This window comes from Lucilia cuprina, chromosome 4 (assembly GCF_022045245.1).
Source record: "Lucilia cuprina isolate Lc7/37 chromosome 4, ASM2204524v1, whole genome shotgun sequence".
NCBI classification, from domain to species: domain Eukaryota; kingdom Metazoa; phylum Arthropoda; class Insecta; order Diptera; family Calliphoridae; genus Lucilia; species Lucilia cuprina.
The window spans coordinates 83,336,402-83,363,951 of record NC_060952.1 but is presented as its reverse complement, the minus strand read 5'-3'; the positions used below and the strand labels follow the sequence as shown (position 1 = coordinate 83,363,951).

Sequence of the window (27,550 nt, the reverse complement as noted above, 5' to 3'; positions counted from 1 at the left end):
AAATTTTGCAAAAGAAAATGAATTTAACTCGTAAATAAATTTAATAAAATTAAAAAAATTTTGTTAAATTATTTAATTATTTTTTATTTTAACTTTTAGGTTCAATCATGTTTCACGTGAGAAGACGTCCAGCTGATTCACAGCCGCGTAGACGTAAGAAAAAACCTTTGGGTGCTGCCAATGGGACCAATAATATATCACAAGATCGTGAGGGACCAATGTTAGTGGAAGTAACACATAGCGGTGATGGTGGTAGACGTATTAAATTGGGAAATGATCCTATAGAGGTATTTAACGATTATTATGTCAACACTTTATTATATTACAAATTATTCTTATAAAATATTTATTTCTTTTAAAATTTTTCCTTAAATCCGTTTACTTAGGTCGGTTCAGCCAATACAAATTGCCTACAATTATTCGGACCATCCATACAGCCCCGTCATTGCTTAATATCATTAGTTGAAGGTGTATGTACCGTAACACCTCTACACACGGATGCCTTGACCTTTGTTAATGGTCATCACATAACGCAGCCAACTATTTTGCATGTGAGTAAATGTCAGCGTTATCATAAAAATGTCCAATTATTTTCTAGTGTTTATATATATGTACATATAACTGTACAAATATATTGCGTGTGTATTTATTTAGACATACGAAAGTGTATCTATGTAAATATGTTTTATGTGTAGGAAAATTCTTGTAATTCCATGTGTAAATAGTAAATGTATTACATCATTTCCCAGAAAAAGAAAATTTACATATTAATAATGCAAGTCCACAAAATATGTAGACACGTAAAGCCAGAACACCAATGACTGGAAGGAGGTGTTAAATAGGCAATTTTGCTTCATAAAAAATTTTATTGTAGAATAAAAAACTTTTTTTTGGAATTCTTAAGAAATATTATCTCAAAATTGTGTTTAATGGATTTGTAAATGTTTTATACCGCTTAGAATTGTTTTTTTATAAATATCTATAAGAAATTTGTTTATATTGAATTATTAGGAACAATCATAAAATGCCAACATATGGGACCAATATAATGAGGTATTTTATGTAAATATTTTTTCACATTCATACAGAGCTAGTTATTTATGAATGTCTACACATTCGCTTACTTTATATATAAATTAGCTACCTGAAACCCGCCAACAAATATTAATAAAATCTAGAAACCAATATATACTTTTCTATAGTATTGAACCGTATCTGGTCACAGGATTTCTTCATTACTTCTGAACTAAATTGTAGTATAGAATGGACTATGGAATGGAGTAAAGATTTGACTAAATACTAAATACTAGACATGACTATAAACTAAACTATATACTAGACTATAATCTAGTCTAATCTATAATCTAAACTAGACTAGAGACTTAACTATGTACCAGTTTTTTGACTAGATTATAGAATAAAGACTAGAATATAGACTACACTATATACTAGTCTATAGATTAAACTCTATACAAGATTATAGACTAGACCATTGACATGACTAGACTATAGACTATACTGTAGACTAGACTATAAACGATAGACTACACTATAGACTAGACTAGATTATGAAATAGTCAAAAGACTGAGGTATATACTACACTACAGACTAAACTATATACTAGACTATAGAAAATAATGTAGACTAGACTATAGACTAGACTACAGGCTCTACTATAAACTAGACTAAAAACAAGACTATATACTAGGCTATAGACTAGACAACAGACTAGACAAGATTATAGATAGGACTATAGAATAGACTTTAGGCTAGACTAAAGACTGGACTATGGACTAGACTATATAGTCTAGACTATGGACTAAACTATAGACTAGACTATAGACTAGACTATAGACAAAACTATAGACTAAACTATAGACCAAACTATAGACTAGAGTATAGACTAGAGTATAGACTAGACTATGGACTGGACTATACACTAGACTATAGACTAGACTATAGACTAGGCTATAGGCTAAACTAGAGTATAGACTAGACTATAGACTAAACTAGAGTATAGACTAGACTATAGACTAGACTATAAACTATACTATATACTAGACTATAGACAAGACTATATACTAGAATATAGACTAGATTTTAGACTATAGACAAGACTATAGACTAGATTATAGACTATAGACTAGACTATAGACAAGACTATACATTAGACCATAGACTAGACTATAGGCTCGACTATAGACTCGACTATAGACTACACTATAGACTAGACTATAAGCTGGACTATAGACTGGACTATAAACTAGACTGTAGACTACACTATAAACTAGACCATAGAAAAGACTATATACTAGAATATAGACTAGATTTTAGACTATATACTAGACTATAGACAAGACTATAGACTAGACTACAAACTAGACTATATACTAGACTATAGACTAGATTATAGACTATAGACTAGGCTATAGACAAGACTATATATTAGACCATAGACTACACTATAGACCAGACTATTGATTATAAAATAAACTGGACTATAGACTAGACTTTAGACTCGACTATAGACTACACTATAGACTAGACTATATACAAGACTATAAACTAGAGTATATACTAGACTATATACTACACTAAATATTAGACTACAGACTAGACTGTAGCCTTGACTATAGATTAGGCTATATTCCAGACTATATACTATATTATAGACTAGACTAGGCTATATTCCAGACTATATACTAGACTACAGACTAGACTATAGTTTAGACGATATACTAGACTATAGACTAGACTTTAGACTATACCATAGACTAGACTATAGTTTAAAGACTCGACAGTAGAACAGACTACAGACTTTATTGTATACGAGCCTTTAGACTAAACTTTCGTAGATAGTCTCAGAATTTAATAAGGACGCACATTTCTAAAGGAATGATAAAATCAACATATTTCAATAGTGGTTATAAAATAACAAACTTCTTTCTGTCTTTTGATGTGTCCCAACGCCTATAAAATGTGTGCAATATTTATTTGTTTGTAACGACCAAATTGTTGGTGGTCAATTCAATATCTAACCTTCACAGAAGTTCTTACGTATGAATGTCTGTAATAAACTTATGCTATCTCGCATTAATTTCCTTTTTTTGTGTTTATCTCTTGACAATTTCGAATTCTAATGGTTTTGACATTTAAAGTCGGATGTATGCATGTAGTATATATACAATACATTGTTTGATGAATAATTACTTTAATAATAATGGTCTGGAAGAGATAGAAGATGAATATTTTATTATATAAAACGTTAAGTCATGTGATTTGTTTATACGTTTGACTATGAATTATTTAATCTTTTTTTATAGATCCGGAGTTACTCATGCCAATTTATCTATTTAAGTGGAATAACACAAAATTTTAGATTATTGTATTGACATTTCGTATTTAACTATGATGATTAGTTTAATTGATAAAAAATATTTTATTTTATGGTAGTTTAATTAAAAGGACACATTCATAACTACTTTAAGTCAATTGAAGTAGTGTCCTTTAACAAAAACATTAATTAAAATTTAAGTACCAACACATCAAGGACTTTTTAAATTTAAATACAATTGTCCCATGCACAATCAGTGTTGTACGGTTGTATCGTAGTATCTCGTAATTTTTTCATTAATGACTTGTTTTTGTTTCAAAAATATTTTTTTTAATTTTTTATGTCGACATAAAAAATTAAAAAAAAAATGGTTACAATTCCGAGTACTCTGAAAATTTTCTGTGGGGTCTTTAAAAAATTACTTCAGTTTAGTTTGTAGCCAGTTCTAGTTCAGTTCTAGTTCAGTTCAGTTCTAGTTCAGTTCAGTTCTATTTCAGTTCTAGTTCAGTTCAGTTCTAGTTCAGTTCTAGTTCAGTTCTAGTTCAGTTCCAGTTCAGTTCTAGTTCAGTTCTAGTTCAGTTCTAGTTCAGTTCTAGTTCAGTTCTAGTTCAGTTCTAGTTCAGTTCTAGTTCAGTTCTAGTTCAGTTCTAGTTCTGCTCTAGTTCAGTTCTAGTTTAGTTCTAGTTCAGTTCTAGTTAAGTTCTAGTTCAGTTCTAGTTCTAGTTCAGTTCTAGTTCAGTTCTAGTTAGTTCTAGTTCAGTTCTAGTTCAGTTCTGGTTCAGTTCTAGTTCAGTTCTAGTTCAGTTCTAGTTTAGTTCTAGTTCAGTTCTAGTTCAGTTCTAGTTCAGTTCTAGCTCTGTTAGTTCAGTATTAGTTTAGTTCTAGTTCAGTTCTAGTTCAGTTCTGGCTTTGTTAGTTCAGTATTAGTTCAGTTCGAGTTCAGTTCTAGTTTTAGTTCAGTTCTAGTTCAATTATAGTTTTGTTTCAGTTATATAATCACAATTTATAATGACCTATCTGATTAAATGAAAAAAACTCCAGCGGAAATTAGAAAATATTCAAAAAACTATTTGCCATTTTTGTCTCTGTCTCCGCCTTTTGTTTGTAACACAAAATGTTAATTGTTTGCAAATAAATATTTTCCCATAATATCCGTTCCAATGTATTATAAACAATTCACTCTATGTAATATTTTTCCACCAAAATAAAACAAATTATTACAAATTTGGCATAATTTAATATTTCTTGTTTACATTTTGCCATAAATTGTTGCGGTTCATCGATCTTTGCGGCAATAAAACACAAGACAAAAATGAAAAATAAAATATTTAAACGTAATTTTTGCGTAATATAAATCAAAATTGTTCCATTTTCAATAATGCGTGCAATTTCATTATTAAATATATTTTATTTGAAAATTATGCAAATGAGTAATACAATTAAATAAACAATTTGCTGTTAAACTTTTTAGACGAACATTCAATTGTGTAAAGTAAATTTAAGTAATTATGAGTGTGTGATTTTAGAAAACTGAACAACTATTTTATGAACAAATTAATTAGATGAAAACAAAAAAGTTTGACATTTAGGGGCGTATAATAGGAAAATGTAAAAAAAACACGTTTCAAAAAATCAGCAAATTAGTTAAAATGTTTTCATGTTCCAAGCCGCAAACATTGAAATGTATAAATTTTAAATCTTGTCCCACCATCACCACTTACCGTCGAATGACACATTCGCTTACAGTAGAACATAATCATGTAGAGTAACGTAAAAAGTGGAATGTATTCACAAAATTTAAATTAAAAACAAAAAAACAAAGTCGACTAACCAATTTATAGAATGTCATCTATATGCGTTTGTGTTTGTATGAAATTTATAGTGAAAGTTTAGGTATTATTGATCCTCTATGATGTTTGCAACAATTTGAAAGAATTTTTTTTTCAGTTCAAGTCAAATTCTAGATTAATTTTCATTCCGTTCCGTTTTACGTTCTAGCATAGTTTTAATTCAGTTCCAGTTCTGTTTTAGTTCAGTTTTAGATCAGTTCTAGATTAGTTCTAGTTCAGTTTTAGTTCAGTTCTAGTTCAGTTCTAGTTCAGTTCTAGTTCAGTTCTAGTTCAGTTCTAGTTCAGTTCTAGTTCAGTTCTAGTTCAGTTCTAGTTCAGTTCTAGTTCAGTTCTAGTTCAGTTCTAGTTCAGTTCTAGTTCAGTTCTAGTTCAGTTCTAGTTCAGTTCTAGTTCAGTTCTAGTTCAGTTCTAGTTCCGTTCTAGTTCAGTTCTAGATCAGTTCTAGTTCAGTTCCAGTTCAGTTCTAGTTCAGTTCTAGTTCAGTTCTAGTTCAGTTCTAGTTCAGTTCTAGTTCAGTTCTAGTTCAGTTCTAGTTCATTTCTAGTTCAGTTCTAGTTCAGTTTTATTTCAGTTCTACTTCAGTTCTAGTTCAGTTCTAGTTCAGTTCTAGTTCAGTTCTAGTTCAGTTCTAGTTCAGTTCTAGTTCAGTTCTAGTTCAGTTCTAGTTCAGTTCTAGTTCAGTTCTAGTTCAGTTCTAGTTCAGTTCTAGTTCAGTTCTAGTTCAGTTCTAGTTCAGTTCTAGTTCAGTTCCAGTTCTGTTTTAGTTCAGTTTTAGATCAGTTTTAGATCAGTTCTAGATTAGTTCTAGTTCAGTTCTAGTTCAGTTCTAGTTCTAGTTCAGTTCTAGTTCTAGTTCAGTTCTAGTTCAGTTCTAGTTCAGTTCTAGTTCAGTTCTAGTTCAGTTCTAGTTCAGTTCTAGTTCATTTCTAGTTCATTTCTAGTTCAGTTCTAGTTCAGTTCTAGTTCAGTTCTAGTTCAGTTCTAGTTCAGTTCTAGTTCAGTTCTAGTTCAGTTCTAGTTCAGTTCTAGTTCAGTTCTAGTTCAGTTCTAGTTCAGTTCTAGTTCAGTTCTAGTTCAGTTCTAGTTCAGTTCTAGTTCAGTTCTAGTTCAGTTCTAGTTCAGTTCTAGTTCAGTTCTAGTTCAGTTCTAGTTCAGTTCTAGTTCAGTTCTAGTTCAGTTCTAGTTCAGTTCTAGTTCAGTTCTAGTTCAGTTCTAGTTCAGTTCTAGTTCAGTTCTAGTTCAGTTCTAGTTCAGTTCTAGTTCAGTTCTAGTTCAGTTCTAGTTCAGTTCTAGTTCAGTTCTAGTTCAGTTCTAGTTCAGTTCTAGTTCAGTTCTAGTTCAGTTCTAGTTCAGTTCTAGTTCAGTTCTAGTTCAGTTCTAGTTCAGTTCTAGTTCAGTTCTAGTTCAGTTCTAGTTTAGTTCTATTTCAGTTCTAGTTCAGTTCTAGTTCAGTTCTCGTTCAGTTCTAGTTCAGTTCTAGTTCAGTTCTAGTTCAGTTCTAGTACAGTTCTATTTCAGTTCTAGTTCAGTTCTATTTCAGTTATAGTTCAGTTCTAGTTCAGATCTAGTCCATTCTAGTTTAGTTCTAGTTAAGTTCTAGTTCAGTTCTACTTCAGTTCTACTTCAGTTCTAGATCAATTCTAGTTTAGTTCTAGTTCAGTTCTAGTTCAGTTTTAGTTCAATTCTAGTTCAGTTCTAGTTCAGTTCTAGTTCAGTTCTAGTTCAGTTCTTGTTCAGTTCTAGTTCAATTCTAATGAAGTTCTAGTTCATTTCTATATGTATTCCTTTTGTTATGGAGGAATCTTAGTCTGATATTATTATAATTCATTTGTCCCCCAAATAAACCGCCAATAATAGTGTAACACTGCAACCACCGTTTGCCCATTGGAATATTTCACTTTTAATTTACAAATTTTAAGTATTGCTCTCCCAAAACCAAATAATAAATAAAATTACCAGCAACAACAACAAAAGAACAACAAAATAAATGTGAATTTAAAATATTCTGAAAAGAATGACGAGATGAAGGCGTTTATTAGAGCAGACGCCCTTGTTTTTAGTTGATTTTTAAAATTAGTCAATGTTAGACGTGTGTGTTCCACATTCAAATATAAAAAACAGTTTTCAATAAATTGCGGTCGTTTAAATTTGGTTCTGTTTTTTTTTTCTTCACCCCAGAATTTAAATTTTAATTAAATAATGTAATTAATATTAAAATTTTCAATTAAATTATATAATTATTTAAAAGTTAAACTTAATTTTTTATTTATGTTTCTTTTATATAGAACGGTTCGGTTGTTATGTTTTGGTCGTGTGGCATCATATCGCTTTGTCGATTCACCAACTGATGGCCGTTATAATTTGGCCTTGTCACAGTCACAATTGGATTCAGCGTGCCTCTCTGAAAGGTAAGTGTTGTATATTTTAGAATCAAATCTAAGTTTTGATTTGTATGAGCAATTTTGTGTAAAAATCTAAATGTTTTGCTTGATAACAAAATTCTTTTTGTTTCATATAATTTTTTTTTATAAAATTCTATGTTGTAATTTATATATAATAAATTTAAAGAAAATTTATAAAAAAAAAGCTTAAAAAATTGTGGAAATTATAAATTTGTCAAAAAAAATTTTTTAACACTCTTGAGCTTTAAATTGTAATTTTAAAAAGAAAATATTCCAATTTTTTAAAGCTTTTTTTTCTTACAATTGTTTATGTTTTCAATTACCATTTATGCTTGTGTTATTCTTATTAATTTATTTACTCATTCATATTTTTTTAACATTCTTTTCATTTTATGTTGTATTTTTCTGTTGCATAAAAAAATCCAAAACATTTTTATGTTGTTTATTTGTTTTGTTAATAAATTTTTTAAAAATATTGAAAAAAATGATAAAAAAAAACTGCACCTCATACGACAACACATAAACCAACCTAAAACATATATATACACATATAAACCAAATAACTACATAAACAAACATACACTTACCCACATAAAACCTCCCCGGAATTGAAATAAAAATTAAACACAAACTCACTACAAAACTCACACACACATGTAAACAACAAAACAACAAATTCTACGTATTGGTTTCAAAATGTTGTTTCTGAAAACCAAAAAAAAACTACAACAACAACTTGCTGAATATTTTAAATACCAATACAGTCGTTCACCAACTTCACCCGGTTCATGGAATGATGAGGATGGAGCCTTAAGTTCGGTAAGTTTTTAGAATTTTTTTTTTTTACGATTTTATCTATAGAGTAAACTATAGAATAGGCTATAGACTAGACTGTAGACTAGACTATAGACTAGACAATAGACTATACTATATTCTAGACTATAGACTACACTAGACTATAGACTAGACTATAGACTAGACTGTAGACTTGACTATAGACTAGACTATAGACTAGACTATAGACTAGACTATAGACTAGACTATAGACTAGACTATAGACTAGACTATAGACTAGACTATAGACTAGACTATAGACTAGACTATAGACTAGACTATAGACTAGACTATAGACTAGACTATAGACTAGACTATAGACTAGACTATAGACTAGACTATAGACTAGACTATAGACTAGACTATAGACTAGACTATAGACTAGACTATAGACTAGACTATAGACTAGACTATAGACTAGACTTAGACTAGACTACAGACTAGACTATAGACTAGACTATAGACTAGACTATAGACTAGACTATAGACTAGACTATAGACTAGACTATAGACTAGACTATAGACTAGACTATAGACTAGACTATAGACTAGACTATAGACTAGACTATAGACTAGACTATAGACTAGACTATAGGCTAGACTATAGACTAGACTATAGACTAGACTATAGACTAGACTATAGACTAGACTATAGACTAGACTATAGACTAGACTATAGACTAGACTATAGACTAGACTATAGACTAGACTATAGACTAGACTATAGACTAGACTATAGACTAGACTATAGACTAGACTATAGACTAGACTATAGACTAGACTATAGACTAGACTATAGACTAGACTATAGACTAGAGTATAGACTAGAGTATAGACTAGACTATAGACTAGAGTATAGACTAGACTATAGACTAGAGTATAGACTAGACTATAGACTATATTATAGACTAGACTATAGACTAGTCTATAGACTAGACTATAGACTAGACTAGACTATAGACTAGACTATAGACTAGACTATAGACTAGACTATAGACTAGACTATACACTAGACTATAGACTAGACTATAGACTAGACTATAGACTAGACTATAGACTAGACTATAGACTAGACTATAGACTAGACTATAGACTAGACTATAGACTAGACTATAGACTAGACTATAGACTAGACTATAGACTAGACTATAGACTAGACTATAGACTAGACTATAGACTAGACTATAGACTAGACTATAGACTAGACTATAGACTAGACTATAGACTAGACTATAGACTAGACTATAGACTAGACTATAGACTAGACTATAGACTAGACTATAGACTAGACTAGACTAGACTATAGACTAGACTATAGACTAGACTATAGACTAGACTATAGACTAGACTATAGACTAGACTATAGACTAGACTATAGACTAGACTATAGACTAGACTATAGACTAGACTATAGACTAGACTATAGACTAGACTATAGACTAGATTATAGACTAAACTATAGACTAGATTTTGGTCTAGACTATAGACTAGACTATAGACTTAACTACAGACTAGACTATAGACTAGTCTATAATATAGTTTATAGTATAGTTTGAAAATATGTTAATCACTTAGCATTCTTGTCCGATCACTAGATCCTTATCTCAAAGACTGAATGCTATTAGATCGGTCTTTCTGCTGTGACTTCACAGATCTCAGTTTAGCCGTCTGATAGCAGTTCTCACTGATCATAGTATATTCGAAAATTAGGTTACTCTACAGGACTTCAGAGCAATCAGTCCTAAATGATCATTTTAGATTTGAAATTAAATTTCTCTTCATTAGCATTAAAATTAACATATTTTTTTTTTAATTTGTATGTCCTTCCACTTTCCTTTTCCACAGACCCACAAAAGTGAATACGATCCTCATAACAGTAATCCAGCGGATCAAACGGAAATTGATGGTAAATTACGTTCAAATGGTTCTGAACATAATAATCATACCAATACAACATTAGGTGGAAATTTTCAAAGTGGTAGTGGTGGCACCGCAGGTGGAGGAGGCAATGCAGCAGATACACAAAGTTTAGAAGGTAATCTAGAGAATGAGACGAAATCAATATCCAGTTTAAAATCAGGAGGTTCAAATAGTCAAGAAAGGTAAATATAAAAGATTAAAATTAAAAATTGTATTCAAAAAAATATAAATTATTTATACCGCAGCCTTGTTTATAAACAATTTTAAGAATATTTGAGTTCACCATGTGCAATCGTGGTGAAATTGCAAGTTTGTCCTTAAATTAAGTATAATTTTAAAAGTTTTCCAAAGTTAAAATAATATTGTAAATACATTTTTTTAATCGTTTTTAAAATAAGGCTGCTAAATCAACCAATTTGACTTAATAATTATCAAAAATTTTAATAATATCTAAATTTCTCTTTTATTTCTTAACAAGATCTCCTTACAGCATTCACTACTTTACACACAACACATTTGAAAATAAAAACTAAGTCATAATTTAAAAACAAACTCACTTTTTTCGTTTGTAAATTGTTGCTAATTATTATTTTTAATAAATCATTTCATTAAGATTGTATAATGAATTTTTTTTAATAATTTTTTATAATTTTGTGTGTGTTGTCTTGTAAAATTTTAGTCCCTTTTTAAAAATTATTAAAACATAACTTAATTTATCATCATAAATAATTTATATATTTTGTTATTTTTATCTATAGATCTCCTAAAATGCCTTCATCTTCGATCTCAGCTGCTGCCCATATCGAACCACAAGGTCAAGAACCAATTCTGCCTGCAGTTTTAGAATTTCCTGAAACACATCAGGAATTATTTCTAAGACATATTATAAGTGAATTGGATGTAAATGCTCCACATTTTAAATTAGCTCCTGTATATTCATTATATTTATGTGCCAGGTAAGGGTTAATTTTTTTTATTTTTTTTTTAGCATGTTTTCCCTTTTTTTAATGTTAATCAAAAGTTATGCAAAAGCCTTAAGCTGCTTAAATGTTGTAAAAATTAACAAACAATTAAATACTATTTTTATATTGTCAATTCCGAACTTGGCTATAATTATAACACCAATTCAAAAATTCATCGTTGGTTGTTACATTTTAATTAAAGCTAAAGGTTCATGGAAAAGGTTTATACGATCTATGAATAATCTATCTATCCATCTATCTATCTATCTATCTATCTATCTATCTATCTATCTATCTATCTATCTATCTATCTATCTATCTATCTATCTATCTATCTATCTATCTATCTATCTATCTTTCTACCTATCTATCTATCTATCTATCTATCTATCTATCTATCTATCTATCTATCTATCTATCTATCTATCTATCTATCTATCTATCTATCTATCTATCTATCTATCTATCTATCTATCTATCTATCTATCTATCTATCTATCTATCTATCTATCTATCTATCTATCTATCTATCTATCTATCTATCTATCTATCTATCTATCTATCTATCTATCTATTTCTGCTTTTCATGGAAGTACCAAATGAACTTCATTAGACTTAAAAGTTCTTCGTGATTACAGTTTAAATAGGAAAATGGCCCACGAGCCGTATTTGAGAGAATTAGTTTGGAATAAAAAGAGAATCATGCCTTTTGCGCGTGAATGTTTTCTTTCGATAAATAGGAATAATTATAAATGCAAAAAATAAGTACAAGTATTCCAAATTATAACTTTCGGAGTTTTTAAGAGTTTAGATAAGATGTCTTAAAGGTCTTAATAAAATTACAGATTTATGTACGTAAGTGTATGTATATTTCTTAAAAATAAAAATCTCTCTTTCTCCTTTTAGATATCGTGCTTCAACACACTACCGTCCAGAGCTTCAGCCGACAGAGCGTGCTCACAAACTAACCATATTCTTACATCATGTTGCTAATCTTATTTACAACGTTGTTCAAGAACAATATGCCGATCCACGTATTCTAGCCTTTTGGATGGCAAATTCTTCGGAATTTTTACATTTCCTAAAATCAGATCGTCACATTAGTGCATTTTCGGTGCAGGCACAAGAGGTGTTGGCGGAAAGTGTACAGACCGCATTTCGTAATTTAGTAAATTGTTTTAGAGTTGAGCTGTCGCAAACATTGAATCAATTTCTATCGGAAACTATAGATCATGATTCGGCCGCTGGTCTCGTGTTGACTGTTTTGGGTTCGGCTATGGCATTGTTGAGAAGATGTCGTGTGAATGCTGCCTTAACCATACAATTATTTTCGCAATTATTTCATTATATTAATGTTATATGTTTTAATACGGTGAGCAAGAAAAGTTTGTGATCAATTTTTGGGTTTTTTATTTTTATTTGTAATTTTCTAGTTGTTTTCTTTAATATATAGCAAAGATAAACGTTAACGATAATTTGATTTAGTTTTATATTTGTAAGACATTACAATAAATATTATTTTTTTTTATCCAGATTGTGGCCAACTCTCATATGTGTACCGCCGAATGGGGTAAAGTTATGACCGAACGTTTACAACTCCTAGAATTGTGGGCCGAACGTCAGGGCTTAGAATTAGCAGCCGATTGTCATCTGGCTAAAATAAATCAGTGTGCCCAATTTCTACAGGCACCCAAAACATCTGTGGAAGAAATTCAACAGCTGGCTTGCTCTTGTTTCCGTTTGAACTCTTTGCAAATGGCCGCTTTACTACAACAAGAGAAGATACCACGTAATCTAGTGGATACCGCCATACGTATGGCTGAATCGGTAGCCGACGAACTAACACGAGCTGATGGACGCGAAGTACGCTTAGAAGAATCACCGGAATTACACTTGGCTCTACTTTTACCCGATGATGGCTTCAGTTGTGATGTCGTGCGTGGTATACCTTCGGGTTTGGTTGATTTTATCAATCCCCTACAGCAACAGGGTATGTGCCGTTTGGCTGCCCAACCCACCTCGATTGGTCTATGGACGGTGTATATGCATCAGTTTAATGTGAGTCTTTGTTGCATTTTAAAGTTTGTTTTTTATATTTTTTTATATTATTTATCATAACTAGGCCCGTTCTTCAAGTGCTATGTCCAATAAACTACCCCAACCTGAAGTACAAGTTATTAAACTGCATAAGAATTCCAATGGCATGGGTTTATCGATAGTGGCGGCTAAAGGTGCTGGCCAAGAACGTTTGGGTATTTATATTAAAAGTGTAGTACCGGGTGGTGCAGCCGATGCCGATGGACGCTTACAGGCTGGCGATCAGCTATTACGTGTCGATGGTCAAAGCTTAATAGGCATAACACAAGAAAGGTTTGTATTTTCAGTTTCAGTTTTAGTTCAGTTCTAGTTCAGAGCTAGTTCAGTTCTAGTTCTAGTTCTAGTTTAGTTCAGTTCTAGTTCAGTTCTAGTTCAGTTCTAGTTCTAGTTCAGTTCTAGTACAGTTCTAGTTCAGTTCTAGTTCAGTTCTAGTTCAGTTCTAGTTCAGTTCTAGTTCAGTTCTAGTTCAGTTCTAGTTCAGTTCTAGTTCAGTTCTAGTTCAGTTCTAGTTCAGTTCTAGTTCAGTTCTAGTTCAGTTCTAGTTCAGTTCTAGTTCAGTTCTAGTTCAGTTCTAGTTCAGTTCTAGTTCAGTTCTAGTTCAGTTCTAGTTCAGTTCTAGTTCAGTTCTAGTTCAGTTCTAGTTCAGTTCTAGTTCAGTTCTTTTCAGTTTTTCAGTTCTAGTTCAGTTCTAGTTCAGTTCTAGTTCAGTTCTAGTTCAGTTCTAGTTCAGTTCTAGTTCAGTTCTAGTTCAGTTCTAGTTCAGTTCTAGTTCAGTTCTAGTTCAGTTCTAGTTCAGTTCTAGTTCAGTTCTAGTTCAGTTCTAGTTCAGTTCTAGTTCAGTTCTAGTTCAGTTCTAGTTCTAGTTCAGTTCTAGTTCAGTTCTAGTTCAGTTCTAGTTCAGTTCTAGTTCAGTTCTAGTTCAGTTCTAGTTCAGTTCTAGTTCAGTTCTAGTTCAGTTCTAGTTCAGTTCTAGTTCAGTTCTAGTTCAGTTCTAGTTCAGTTCTAGTTCAGTTCTAGTTCAGTTCTAGTTCAGTTCTAGTTCAGTTCTAGTTCAGTTCTAGTTCAGTTCTAGTTCAGTTCTAGTTCAGTTCTAGTTCAGTTCTAGTTCAGTTCTAGTTCAGTTCTAGTTCAGTTCTAGTTCAGTTCTAGTTCAGTTCTAGTTCAGTTCTAGTTCAGTTCTAGTTCAGTTCTAGTTCAGTTCAAGTTCTAGTTCAGTTCTAGTTCAGTTCTAGTTCAGTTCTAGTTCAGTTCTAGTTCAGTTCTAGTTCAGTTCTAGTTCAGTTCTAGTTCAGTTCTAGTTCAGTTCTAGTTCAGTTCTAGTTCAGTTCTAGTTCAGTTCTAGTTCAGTTCTAGTTCAGTTCTAGTTCAGTTCTAGTTCAGTTCTAGTTCAGTTCTAGTTCAGTTCTAGTTCAGTTCTAGTTCAGTTCTAGTTCAGTTCTAGTTCAGTTCTAGTTCAGTTCTAGTTCAGTTCTAGTTCAGTTCTAGTTCAGTTCTAGTTCAGTTCTAGTTCAGTTCTAGTTCAGTTCTAGTTCAGTTCTAGTTCAGTTCTAGTTCAGTTCTAGTTCAGTTCTAGTTCAGTTCTAGTTCAGTTCTAGTTCAGTTCTAGTTCAGTTCTAGTTCAGATTTAGTTCAGTTCTAGTTCTAGTTCAGTTCTAGTTCTAGTTCAGTTCTAGTTCAGTTCTAGTTCAGTTCTAGTTCAGTTCTAGTTCAGTTCTAGTTCAGTTCTAGTTCAGTAGTTCTAGTCTAGTTCAGTTCTAGTTCAGTTCTAGTTCAGTTCTAGTTCAGTTCTAGTTCAGTTCTAGTTCAGTTCTAGTTCAGTTCTAGTTCAGTTCTAGTTCAGTTCTAGTTCAGTTCTAGTTCAGTTCTAGTTCAGTTCTAGTTCAGTTCTAGTTCAGTTCTAGTTCAGTTCTAGTTCAGTTCTAGTTCAGTTCTAGTTCAGTTCTAGTTCAGTTCTAGTTCAGTTCTAGTTCAGTTCTAGTTCAGTTCTAGTTCAGTTCTAGTTCAGTTCTAGTTCAGTTCTAGTTCAGTTCTAGTTCAGTTCTAGTTCAGTTCTAGTTCAGTTCTAGTTCAGTTCTAGTTCAGTTCTAGTTCAGTTCTAGTTCAGTTCTAGTTCAGTTCTAGTTCAGTTCTATTTCAGTTCTAGTTCAGTTCTATTTCATTTCTAGTTCAGTTTTAGTTCAGTTCTAGTTCAGTTCTAGTTCAGTTGTAGTTCAGTTCTAGTTCAGTTCTAGTTCAGTTCTAGTTCAGTTCTAGTTCAGTTCTAGTTCAGTTCTACTTCATTTCTAGTTTAGTTCAATTTTAACCTTTAAATACGATTTTCTTTTTACATTTTTTAGAGCTGCCGATTATTTGGTACGCACAGGACCTGTTGTTACCTTGGAAGTAGCTAAGCAAGGTGCAATCTATCATGGACTGGCCACTTTATTACAACAACCCAGTCCTGTTATACAACGTGGTATGTAAATTATTTTACAAAACAATAGTTTATTATATATTTTAAGTTAATGCGAGGAGTTGAAAGAAAATTTAAAAGATCGGTGATGAAATTAACGATACAAATACATACAATATTTTATACTAGTAACTTCTTAGAGCCAGTTTTCAACAATAAAAGCATATTCGATGCTTAAATAATGCATTTTTAAAAACTCCTTGATATTTCACTAAACTTTATAATCAAACTTTCGGTTATCAGTCATCTTTTAAAAACTTTAATTCCAATCTATTCAAAAGAGTTCGTTGAGATTTAAATTTTCTTAAAACTTCTTGTAAGTCTTAAATTAAACTAAACACTAAACATATCTTTAATTTACACATACACTTAGCTACAACATCATTAATTTAAACACGTACAAATTTACTTAGATTTAAAAGTATACCTTAATGCTAATTAGTTAAACTAAATATAAAATTTATCATACTCCTTCCTACATGCTGCCATTAATAACAATTTTAACTTAAATACATAACCATAACTTTAAAATTAATACAAAAAAAGAAGATAAAAACACCCTACAATTTCCGCAAAATTTGCATCATCAACAACGAAGACACAGTTCTCATAATACAAATAGTCGCTATTATAACTCCATATCCGATGATAGTTTAAATCGTAGTCGTCGTCAATCGTATGCGGGCATGTATACCACAACATCTTCCTCACCGCCTGTACGACGGTTATCAGCTTCTTCTCTACTCGAAGAGAGATGTCTAATGGGTTATCAAATACCTATAGATCCAAGATATCGTGATACTAGACCTATAGCACGTTCTGCTAGTAGTTTGTATAATATGAGTAAAGAGGTTTCGTTGAGCACACATAATCTGACAAATCCTCAAGGTGGTGGCATGATGTTTCAAACCGGGATGCAGGAGATGCCAATACAACAGCCACCAGCCATGGAACAATTTAGTCCGCTTCGACAAAGAACGAGAAGTGCTAGCAATACAAATATAACACAAACTCCACCACCTTCGATATATATAGAAGAGTATATGGAACCGGGTGAACAATCGAGTGCTAATAAGACAAATTCCCAAGAATCATTTACGAATTTTGTCTACACCGAAGTTCATCAACCGCTCAATGAGGAGGGTATAGCTTCGGTGTCTAATAAAGAGGAAATACCCTTTATCGATGATGGTTCTCCTACCGAAGAGGAGAAACCTTATGTACCTTCTGAACCATTCCCGCAATTGAATCGCGGCATTATAGGTAATAAAAAACCGTTAAATTTAAATACCCAACGTAAAACGGTTAGTTTTGATCTGGAGGATATGTCGAGTAAAGAATCCTGCGGTGAAATATTAAAAAATCGCAAATTTCATACACATGATGCTTTAAGTAAATACTGTAACAACACCAACAACTCCTCCTCCCCATCTAATCACAATTCAAATGAATCTTTAAAACATGACTCTAACACTTCACTAGATAAACAAGGCAAAATGTCTTTGATACAGAAAATAAGAAGAGAATTGAATTCCTATCGTTCCACTTCGGGCAGTATACCGACTATATCAACTGAAGCCGATTCTGGGGGTAGTAATTCAAATTCACAACGTTCCTCCTCGGAGTCTATAGAACGAATGCCTCTATTAACGCAACGTTTTAGGGATGTCACCATAAAACCTAGAAGAGAACTAAATAGCATGAGATCAACTTCGGGTAGTGGCATATCGAACACACAGCAGATCTACAAATACCAGCCACAGCAAAACAGGTTTTTTAATCATTCTCAAATTAAACGTGAATTTAATAAACAGCAGATGCCGCCAACAACAACGCAAATGCACCATTCTTTTGTAAAAACACAAAATGTAAATATATTTTCAAAACTTAACGAACGTAAAACAAGTTTAAATCCCCTACAATCAATACCAAACGAATATGTTCCTATTAGCTTACAAAAACCCAAATCATTATCGCAAAATAATCTCTTATGTGATGAAACTACAGATGAATTACCAGAATTTTCAAAATCTTGGGGCGAGGGTAAAGTCAAAGAAATGGCTGACTTTTTTGCCAAAAATAAAGATTTTAAATTACAGCCATTTCAAAATCAAAAAATACTCAGTAAATCTACTTCTGATTTGTTAGACAGCAAAATGTCAAAAACTAAAAAACCTCGTCTAACTAAACCCGAACAAACAGATATTTTGAAACAACTTAAAGAATGGAGTATTTTTGGTTTGGAGGGAAGAGATTTTGATATTAATTTAAAAACCTCTAAAGAACAAGACACACAACAACCGCAACAATCATCTAATATTGGAACCCAACAACGAATTAGTTTTAAAACAAATCTTAATAATAATATTAATAATAATTGTAGCAACATTAATAACAATAATGTTGTCATTAGCGATAATGACAATTACCTTAAACAATGTACAAATTCTGTAATTGAAACTTCCTCAACAACACCACTACTACTACCACCACCATCACCACCTCCTACTTGTAAATTGTCTTTAAGCACTAAATTAAATGTTAACTGTGATCCCTGTCCATGTTTTGAAACTCAAAACTGTTGTAGCTTGGAAACCTGCAGCACACTCCTACAACAACAAGCAACACCTAAAACTAACTGTATAAAAACCCATAACTGTTGTAAATGTCATCTACACAATACTACCCTTAACACCTGCTCCACTTCCTCATCCGCCTGTAATCATATGCAACAGCCAACTACTATTCCTAATGCAGCCAAAGCCTTACAACGTACTGGTACCTTAAAATTAAGCTCAAAAACTAAAACTGTACGCAGTATAAAACGTAAGCAGCAGCAGCAACAGCATCAACAATGTTTGGAAGATAACAATTATAAACCCTTTAATACAACCACCCTACCCAGTTGTAAAATATTATTATCTTTAGCCTCTAGTGATTCTCTGACTACAACGACAACAACAACAGCATCCTCCTCCACTACATCAAATTCAACAAATTTATGTTCTTCAACATGTCCTCATTGTTGTTTGGAATTCGAAAATCATAATGATTATAATGATGATGTGATTAAGGATAATGACACAGATGATGATAATATAGATTATGATGAGGATGATATTGCTGATGATAATGATGATGATGTTACTAAATTCGAACTTAAGCTTGATGCAAATAAAACAAGTTGATATTGCTCTCATAATTAAGAGGTTGTTTTTTGGAAAAAATGCTTGCTTTTTTATAATTAACAGCTTTTTATATTAATTTGTTCTCTTGATGTTGTATTTTTGAAAATAAGTTAATGTTGTTTTTTTACTTTTTACTATTTTTCAATGTTGTTGTTTTTTATTACATTCCATTTCAAAGAACTGGATGAAGACAAGCTATAAACTAGACTATAGAGTACGCTATAACTATAAACTACTTAAGACTAGAGTACACTACTGACTAGACTACAGACTACTATTGACTAGACTATAGACTAGGCTATAAACAACACCATAGAATAGACTATAGACTAGACTCTAGACTAGACTACAGACAAGAATGTAGACTAGACTATATACTATATTATAAACTAGACTATAGAATAAACTATAGCCTAGGCTATAGACTAGACTATAGCCTAGACTATAGAATAGACTATAGACTAGATTATAGAATAGACAGATTAGACTATAGACTAGCCTATAAACTTGACTATAAACTTGACTATAGACTAGAGTATAGACTAGACTATAAACTAGACTATAGACTAGACTGGACTATAGACCAGACTATAGACTAAACCATAGACCAGACTATAAACTATTGACTAGACTATAGGCTAGACTATCGACTAGACTATAGACTAGACTATAGACTAGACTATAGACTAAGCTATAGACTAGACTATAGACTAGACTATAGACTAGACTATAGACTAGACTATAGAATAGAATATAGACTAGACTATAGACTAGACTATAGACTAGACTATAGACTAGACTATAGACCAGACGATAGACTAGTGTATAGACTAGACTATAGACTAGACTATAGACTAGACTATAGACTAGACTATAGGCTACACTATAGACTAGACTATAGACCAGACGATAGACTAGTCTATTTACTAAACTATAGACTAGACTATAGACTAGTCTATAGACTAGACTATAGACTAGACTATAGACTAGACTATAGACTAGACTATAGACTAGACTATAGACTAGACTATAGACTAGACTATAGACTAGACTATATACTAGACTATAGACTAGACTATAGACTAGTCTATAGACTAGACTATAGACTAGTCTATAGACTAGACTGTAGACTAGACTATAGACTAGACTATAGACTAGACTAAAATAAGACTAAAATAAGACTATAGACTACACTATAGACTAGACTATAGACTAGACTATAGACTAGACTATAGACTAGACTATAGACAAGACTATAGACTAGACTATAGACTAGACAATAGACTAGACTATAGACTAGACTATAGACTAGAATATAGACTAGGCTAGACAATAGACTAGACTATAGACTAGACCATAAACTAGACTATAAACTAGACCTTCGAGTAGTCTATAGACTAGACAATAGACTAGACTATAAACTATACCTTCGAGTAGTCTATAGACTATAGACTAGACTATAGACTAAACTATAGACAATACTATAGATTAGACTAGAATTTAGACTCTAGACTGGACGACAAATTAGACCATAGACTGAAATATTAACTAGACTATAGACTAGACAATAGACCAGACAACAGACTAGGCAATAGACTATACTATAAATTATGCTGTAGATCAGAATATTGCCTTGACTATTGACTAGACTATAGACTAGACTACAGACTGGTCTACAGACTAGACTATAAACTAGGCTATCGATTAGGCTATGGACTAGACAAGACTATAGACTGGACTATAGACTAGACTATAGACTAAACTATGGACTAGACTACAAACCAGACACTATACCCCAGACTATAGACTATATTATAGTGTAGCCCATAGACTGGACTGTCGACTAGACTATAGGCTAGAAAATGGACTATACCATAGATTGGTCTATAGACTGTGCTATCGATTAGACCATATATTAGAGTATATTAGACTAGACTATAGACTATAGACTAGATTATAAACTAGACTATAAGGTAGATTATAAACTGGATTTTAGACTAGACTATTGACTAGATTATGGACTAGACTTTAGACTTGACTATGGGCTAAACTGTAAACTAAACTATAGAGTAGATTATAAACTGGACCATAGATTGGATTATAGACTAGACTATCGAATAGAATAAATTAAATCTACAGTATTAAAAATATTGCATTTTTAACATATTATGTTTTAACTTTTTTACATTTATTTTTAAAGAATATTTTTTTTTAGTTATTTTAAGCACTTAATTTTTAAATATATTTGTATAAATTTTATTAAATATTTATAACATATATCTAAACATTTTTGCACTCACTTAACTTTAATAACAATTTTTTTTTTCATTCTTTTTATTAAAAATTTTCACATGCAATTCACCAAAAAAAAAAATAACAACACTTTGCGCCCCAAAAAAAACTATCACCAAACAAAACTACCAATAATACGTTGTGACATGATATTTTCTTAAATTAAAATTTAAACCGAAATCCAACAAAATTACATCCTGAAAAACGCAGGTAATCGTCGCATGTCTGAACGTGATCTAACACGTATGGGAACTGATAGTAATAAGAGTATGAGTGGTGGTCCTCTATTAACAAATAATCATTTACCCAATAGTAAATCTGTACCAGCACTACATCATCATACAGGCAGTGGTACTATTTGTAAGTTTTCTCTTTTAAGTTCTAAACTATTTGTTTGTATTTTGGTTAAATATTTTCTTTAACAAATTTGCATTTTTTTATTTTCAATTTCCAGCCATGGCCAATTCAAAATCACGCAGTACTCATAGTTTGGCCAATACGAATCCTAATCTAAATAACAATAATAACAACGAACAAGGTTTCTATCAAAATTTAAGTGTTTATCGTAATCAAAATCAATCACAACCCATTTTAAGCGAAAGGTAAGTCGTTGATTAAGTTAATTTTAAGTTATATCAATACAAAGTTTAACATTTAAATTTCATGCCTAAAATATTCGTAAACATATTATAAATCCTATTGATATGTATTTAAAAATACACTTCAAAGCTAAACAAAAACAAGTAATATTTCTATATTCGGCTGTGCCGAATCTTATATACCCTTCACCAAGTATGTTTTAAAAAACAGTTTTTATTTATTTTGTATCTCTGCACACATGTCACACATAACATACACACAAACAATTAAAAACTGTAGCAGAAAGAAATATTAACCGTTGTACTGTAATACCAACGTCAAACTGTATTACCACCCTCAAACAAATATGAGCTGTATTACCAACATATTACTGCTTTATCTCCTTGTTCTTGTTATACCCACTTACCTTCGTGAGAACAGAACAGCATGCAAACATACAAAATAAATATACAGCTGAATAAAACCAAATACATCTCCACACGCACATGTACATCTTTATCCAATTCACAGTGTTGTTGTTGCTTGTTTAACAAAGCATGAAAAAAATGTGACTTTTTGATGAAATTTTCAGAGGTTGTGTCGGATTTTTGCTCATATCTCCGTTATTTATTGACCGATTTTGCTGATTTTAAATAGCGATCTTCTCGAAAGCATGTCTAACTGAATTATTGAAGATTCGGATCTCGCCGATATCTGGGGATCCCTAAAAACTGATTTCAACAGACAGACAGACGGAAATCTCCCCCCGGGGGCATGTTACCTTGGCGAAGACCTCCGCCTTGGTGTTATTGCAATCCCGGGGTATAAAGAGGGCCCAATACCTCCAATCTGACCGGGATTGAAAAATTGGTGTTTCAGTCTACAGCTTGGCTTAGTCCTTGCATAGATTGCCAGAGGTCTGACGAGAGCACCGCATAATCTGGTACTACAGGTGGCCAGTTGCCCTCAGGACTATGTCCTGGCTGGTCAGTTGGTTGAGATTCCTTCGGGATCCACGTAGTGGCTGTTGGTTGAACCCAAATTCGCGGGAAGAGTATAAGTGGCGGTTAAAAGACTGATGCATGATAATAGTCAATATTTCGGGATAAGAGTTCGGTGCTGTTGCCGAAAATCAACAGATACCCCACAAAGGACTGACTGTGGGACTAAGCGTTGGAGATGGGTTGGTGTCAATTGTATATGATACAGAATGAATGTAGAGGTATACGGGCCTTACCCCACCCGTATACCTAAATGAGTGTGTCGTATGTTTTTCTCTATGAATGTGTCGAATAAATGAGATGTGTGCTGGGTTGAATGATGATGGATGAAAGATATCATATACAAGAGATACCGATTAATTTTCCTTCCTTGTCCAGATGTGTTCAGAGTATACTCTGTTCATATCAGACTTACCACAGCGTGTCACTGTGAGTAAGAACGATGTCTAGGCTTATTGATGGATCGTGCTTCGGTCCACCGGTTACGTCTCTAGGTGCTGTTGCCGAATCAACAGAGCCATAGTAGTGTGGTTGTCTTACAACGTGACTACTTTGGCAAGAGATTAGATAGCTCGAGTACTCCAGCAAAGTACTTGCGCATGGTACCGGTCATAGCCAATGTGCAAAAATTGCCACCTGAGTCTTCATTGCAGACAAAGGGGCGATGGTAGACCGTTCTCAAGTCTACCCTGTGGATGAAAAAGACCACCGTGAGATAAGGCGGACACGGCAGGTGCTCACGTTAAAACTTTCGACAGTCAGACAGACGGACAGACAGACGGACATGGCTTAATCGACTCCGCTAACTATAAGGATCCAGAATATATAGACTTTATAGGGTCCTAAAATTATATTATAGAAATTACAAACGGAATGACAAACTTATATATACCCTTCTCACGAAGGTGAAGGGTATAATTAACAAATATTCATATTTTTCAACATTTTTAACATCTTGTAGTGTTTACAGTTCATTTGTTATTGAGATTTGATGTTTTAGTCTAAACAGATTTAAATTATTTTTATTTAATTTTCTTTTTTTCATTCTATTCTTTTTACTTTTCTTTAAATTTTTCAATAATTCTGCTTACATTCGGTTTAGGATTATAATACATTTAAAAAAATTACTTTATGGTTTTATACCCATTAAAAAAGAAGTACAAGTTTTAGAAATGACTAACGTAAGTGATTTATGTCGTTGTTATATGTTTGTTAATTTTTTTTTTTTTTTTTTTTTGTTATTGTATCTAACACATCATTAATTTTTTTTCGAAATATTACAATAATGATACTTTAAACACTACAATTTGCACAAAATTAACAAAACAAAGTAAAATTACACAGTCGTATACAGTTTAAGTAAATGCTTTATAAACCAATTTAAAATAATAAAACCTTTAAAGCTACAGCGGTTAACAATTTCCTATATTTTTTAACTTAAACATTTTGAAAATAATTAAAATACAAAATGTGCAAAAGCTTGTTACTAAAGAAAATCTTTTAAACAGATTTAAATATAAACTGTGTAATTAAAACATTTAATTTCATTTTAATTAAACAAATTCTTGCAATCTTTTTGCAGACCACCCATGCCATCACATTCCGCAATGAACGCATACAATGGAAATTCCCAACAAAATTTACAAAATCCAATACTCTCGCCAATAAATGGTACAAACCAAGCAACAAATCTAAACCAGCAACAACAGGCCACTTATCAACAGCAGCAGCAACAGCAACAACAACATTCACAACATTCATTAATGACAGCACCACATACATCTAATATGCCACCAAGTCGACCACAATCGGCCTACTATCAGCATCAAGCTACACCGGCTACTAACACAACACAACATCAACATTTAAATCCACAACAACAACAACAGCAATTTCCTCAACACGGTCATGCCTTCAGTGCTAGTACAACAAATTTAAGTGGTATGCAACAACAACAACAACTGCAGCAACAGTTGCAACACATGACACCGCAGCAGCAGCAACAGTATCAGCAACAACAACAAAGCTTAACTTTGGGCAATCGTTCGAAGAGTACACAAAATTTCCAACGTGACATGCAAACACAACAAAGTTTGCGCATGCAACAAATGATGGCTCCTTCAATGCCCAATATTAACAACATGTATCAACAACAACAGCAGCAGCAGCAACAACAGCAACATAATACTTCTCTACAGCAACATAATATGTCAATGCCCTCTAGCATAGCAGCCAGTCAAAGTATGCAAAATGTTTCCTCTATGGCAGATGACAGCCGGTATTCACAATCGGCTAATAATTCTTTAATGGAAACAAATGGTGGCTACCAACAACAACAACAATCGCCGGCTGGGGGACAAACTCTTAGAAGAAATATGCGTGCTGAATATATACAACAACAAGCAGCTAATGGTCAGGGTGGTATGGAAAGTGCTCAACATTCTCCTAATTTTATGCATGAACAGCAGCGGGGTAATTTTATGACGCTGCCACCTAAACCTGCCATGCAACAACAACAGCAATTAACACCACCTAAACAACAACAACAATTGCCACCTACCGCCCCCAAGCCTATGCAACAAAATAGATTATCCCTACAGCAGCAGCAACAACAGGCATATAACAATTCGAATTTATACCAGCAGCAACAACAACAGCAGCCTACTCAACAACCGGGAGAGGATAAACCTCCTCTACCACCCACCACCACTCACCCATTATACAAGGCCACACAACAAATAACACCCGGTATGAATTATGTGGCCAGTACCATAGATCCTCCTAAGGGAGGTTACATGCCAGTTTCAGCAGCTGCTTTACAACAACACAAAAACATACATGGTGGTAATCCTTGGGAAAGAGAAGAACGTGAAAAAGACTTAGAAATGCGCAGAGAACACATTCGCCAGTGGCGTGAACAACAAATTAATGAACTATCTTCTTTGCCACAAAGAACACCACAGCAGGAGGAACAATTAAAAACTCTTATACTAGAAAGAGATTTCGAGAGAAGAGCCCAAGAAATGGAAGAGCAAGAAGATGAAAGCGAACCTTCCTATGAGAAGGAAAATGTTCAAGAAGTTTTTCGTTTAAATCAACAACAAAATGTCATACAAACTCCGGTAACCAATTTTAGACAAACCGAAATTAAACTAGCATCGCTTATGGACAATCAGCGACCTGGCAACAATAACAATTCCAACGAAACATCACCTTTAAATTCAAATAGAAATTCAGCCGCAGAAGCAATACCACCTCCGGTACCGACACAACCGCCACCACCTACTACTACCACAACCATAGTAACCACTAATAGCAATACCTCTACCATACAACCTAAATCCATATTGAAAAATAATCGTTATGACGGTTCCAATACCGCTCCTTCTTCACCTTCTAAATCTCAAAAATCAACTTCATTTGCCGATGACAAACATTTGCAAACAGAACATCCTATTTCATCGTTAGCTCGTGATATCAATCATCTCTCTTTAACAAATTCCAACAGCTCCAACAACAACGCCTACGACAACAATATGAATTCGGAAAATTCACCCAATTCAGCAACAGTGCCACCACCTCCACCACCAGAACGTAATAGTTCTTACTTGATTATGTCTCAACAAAAGTTACGCAATTCTTCCATTGGTCTTCTCAAGACAGCCACTATCAATTCGGCCGATTTACAGAAGAAAACCTCTGCCTCAAGTATTCTTCTAAACAATAACAATAATAATATACAAAATAATTTATTAAATATGAATTCCGCAAATGCTTCACTACAATCATCACCCTCTTCCTCTACTATGGAAATGTATAATGCAGCAGCAACGACTGCTACACACAGTAACAGTGCCAGTCCCTCATCATCGATGATGTTGTTGCGTGACAATAAACGAGTATCATTCCATGATGAAGAAAATAATTATGTTGCTAGTGCATTCAATAATATGGAATATAATGTAACGATGGAACAGCATATGGCACCGAGCGATTTGAATACCATTAGAGAGGATACAAATGTAAGTAGATAAGGAAAATCTATTATTAGGTTTTCGAAAATATCAAATTCAGCCTTTGAAAAAAAGGGAATTTTGTTAAATTGATTACAGATTACACTATAGACTAGACTACCGATTAGACAATAGGATAGAACACACCATAGACTAGACTATTAATTAAACTATAGACTAGACTTTAAACTAGACTATAGAATATTCTAGACTATAGACCACACAATAGATTAGACTATAGACTATAATATAGACTAGACCATGGGTTAGACTATAGACTAGCCTATAAACTAGATTATAGACTAGACTTTATACTAGACTATTGACAAGACTACAGCCAAGCCCATAGACCAGCCTTTAAACTATAAATTAGACTATAAACTAAACTATAGACCAGACTTAAATCTAGACTTTAGACCATTTTCAAGACTATAGGTATATTATAGATATAAACTATAGACTCGACTGTAGACTAGACTATAGACTAGACTTCAGACTAGACTATAGACTAGACTATAGACTACACTATAGACTGGACTATAGACTAGACTATAGACTAGACTATAGACTAGACTATAGACTAGACTATAGACTAGACTATAGACTAGACTATAGCCTAGACTAT

The 27,550-nt window shown here is 32.7% G+C and overlaps 1 protein-coding gene across 1 annotated transcript; it reads left to right on the top strand.

The window, feature by feature from the left end:
• On the top strand, positions 1–26,961 carry LOC111681072 (afadin). Its single transcript, XM_046948413.1, is given in 15 exon segments — positions 1–30; positions 100–287; positions 387–551; positions 7,471–7,488; positions 7,490–7,593; positions 8,352–8,406; positions 10,267–10,523; positions 11,100–11,297; positions 12,210–12,675; positions 12,837–13,361; positions 13,426–13,673; positions 15,737–15,855; positions 21,543–21,692; positions 21,787–21,934; positions 24,495–26,961. Coding segments are annotated over 15 exon segments (5,106 nt in total). The 5' UTR covers positions 1–17; the 3' UTR covers positions 26,947–26,961.
• Positions 26,962–27,550: the final 589 nt, after the last annotated feature.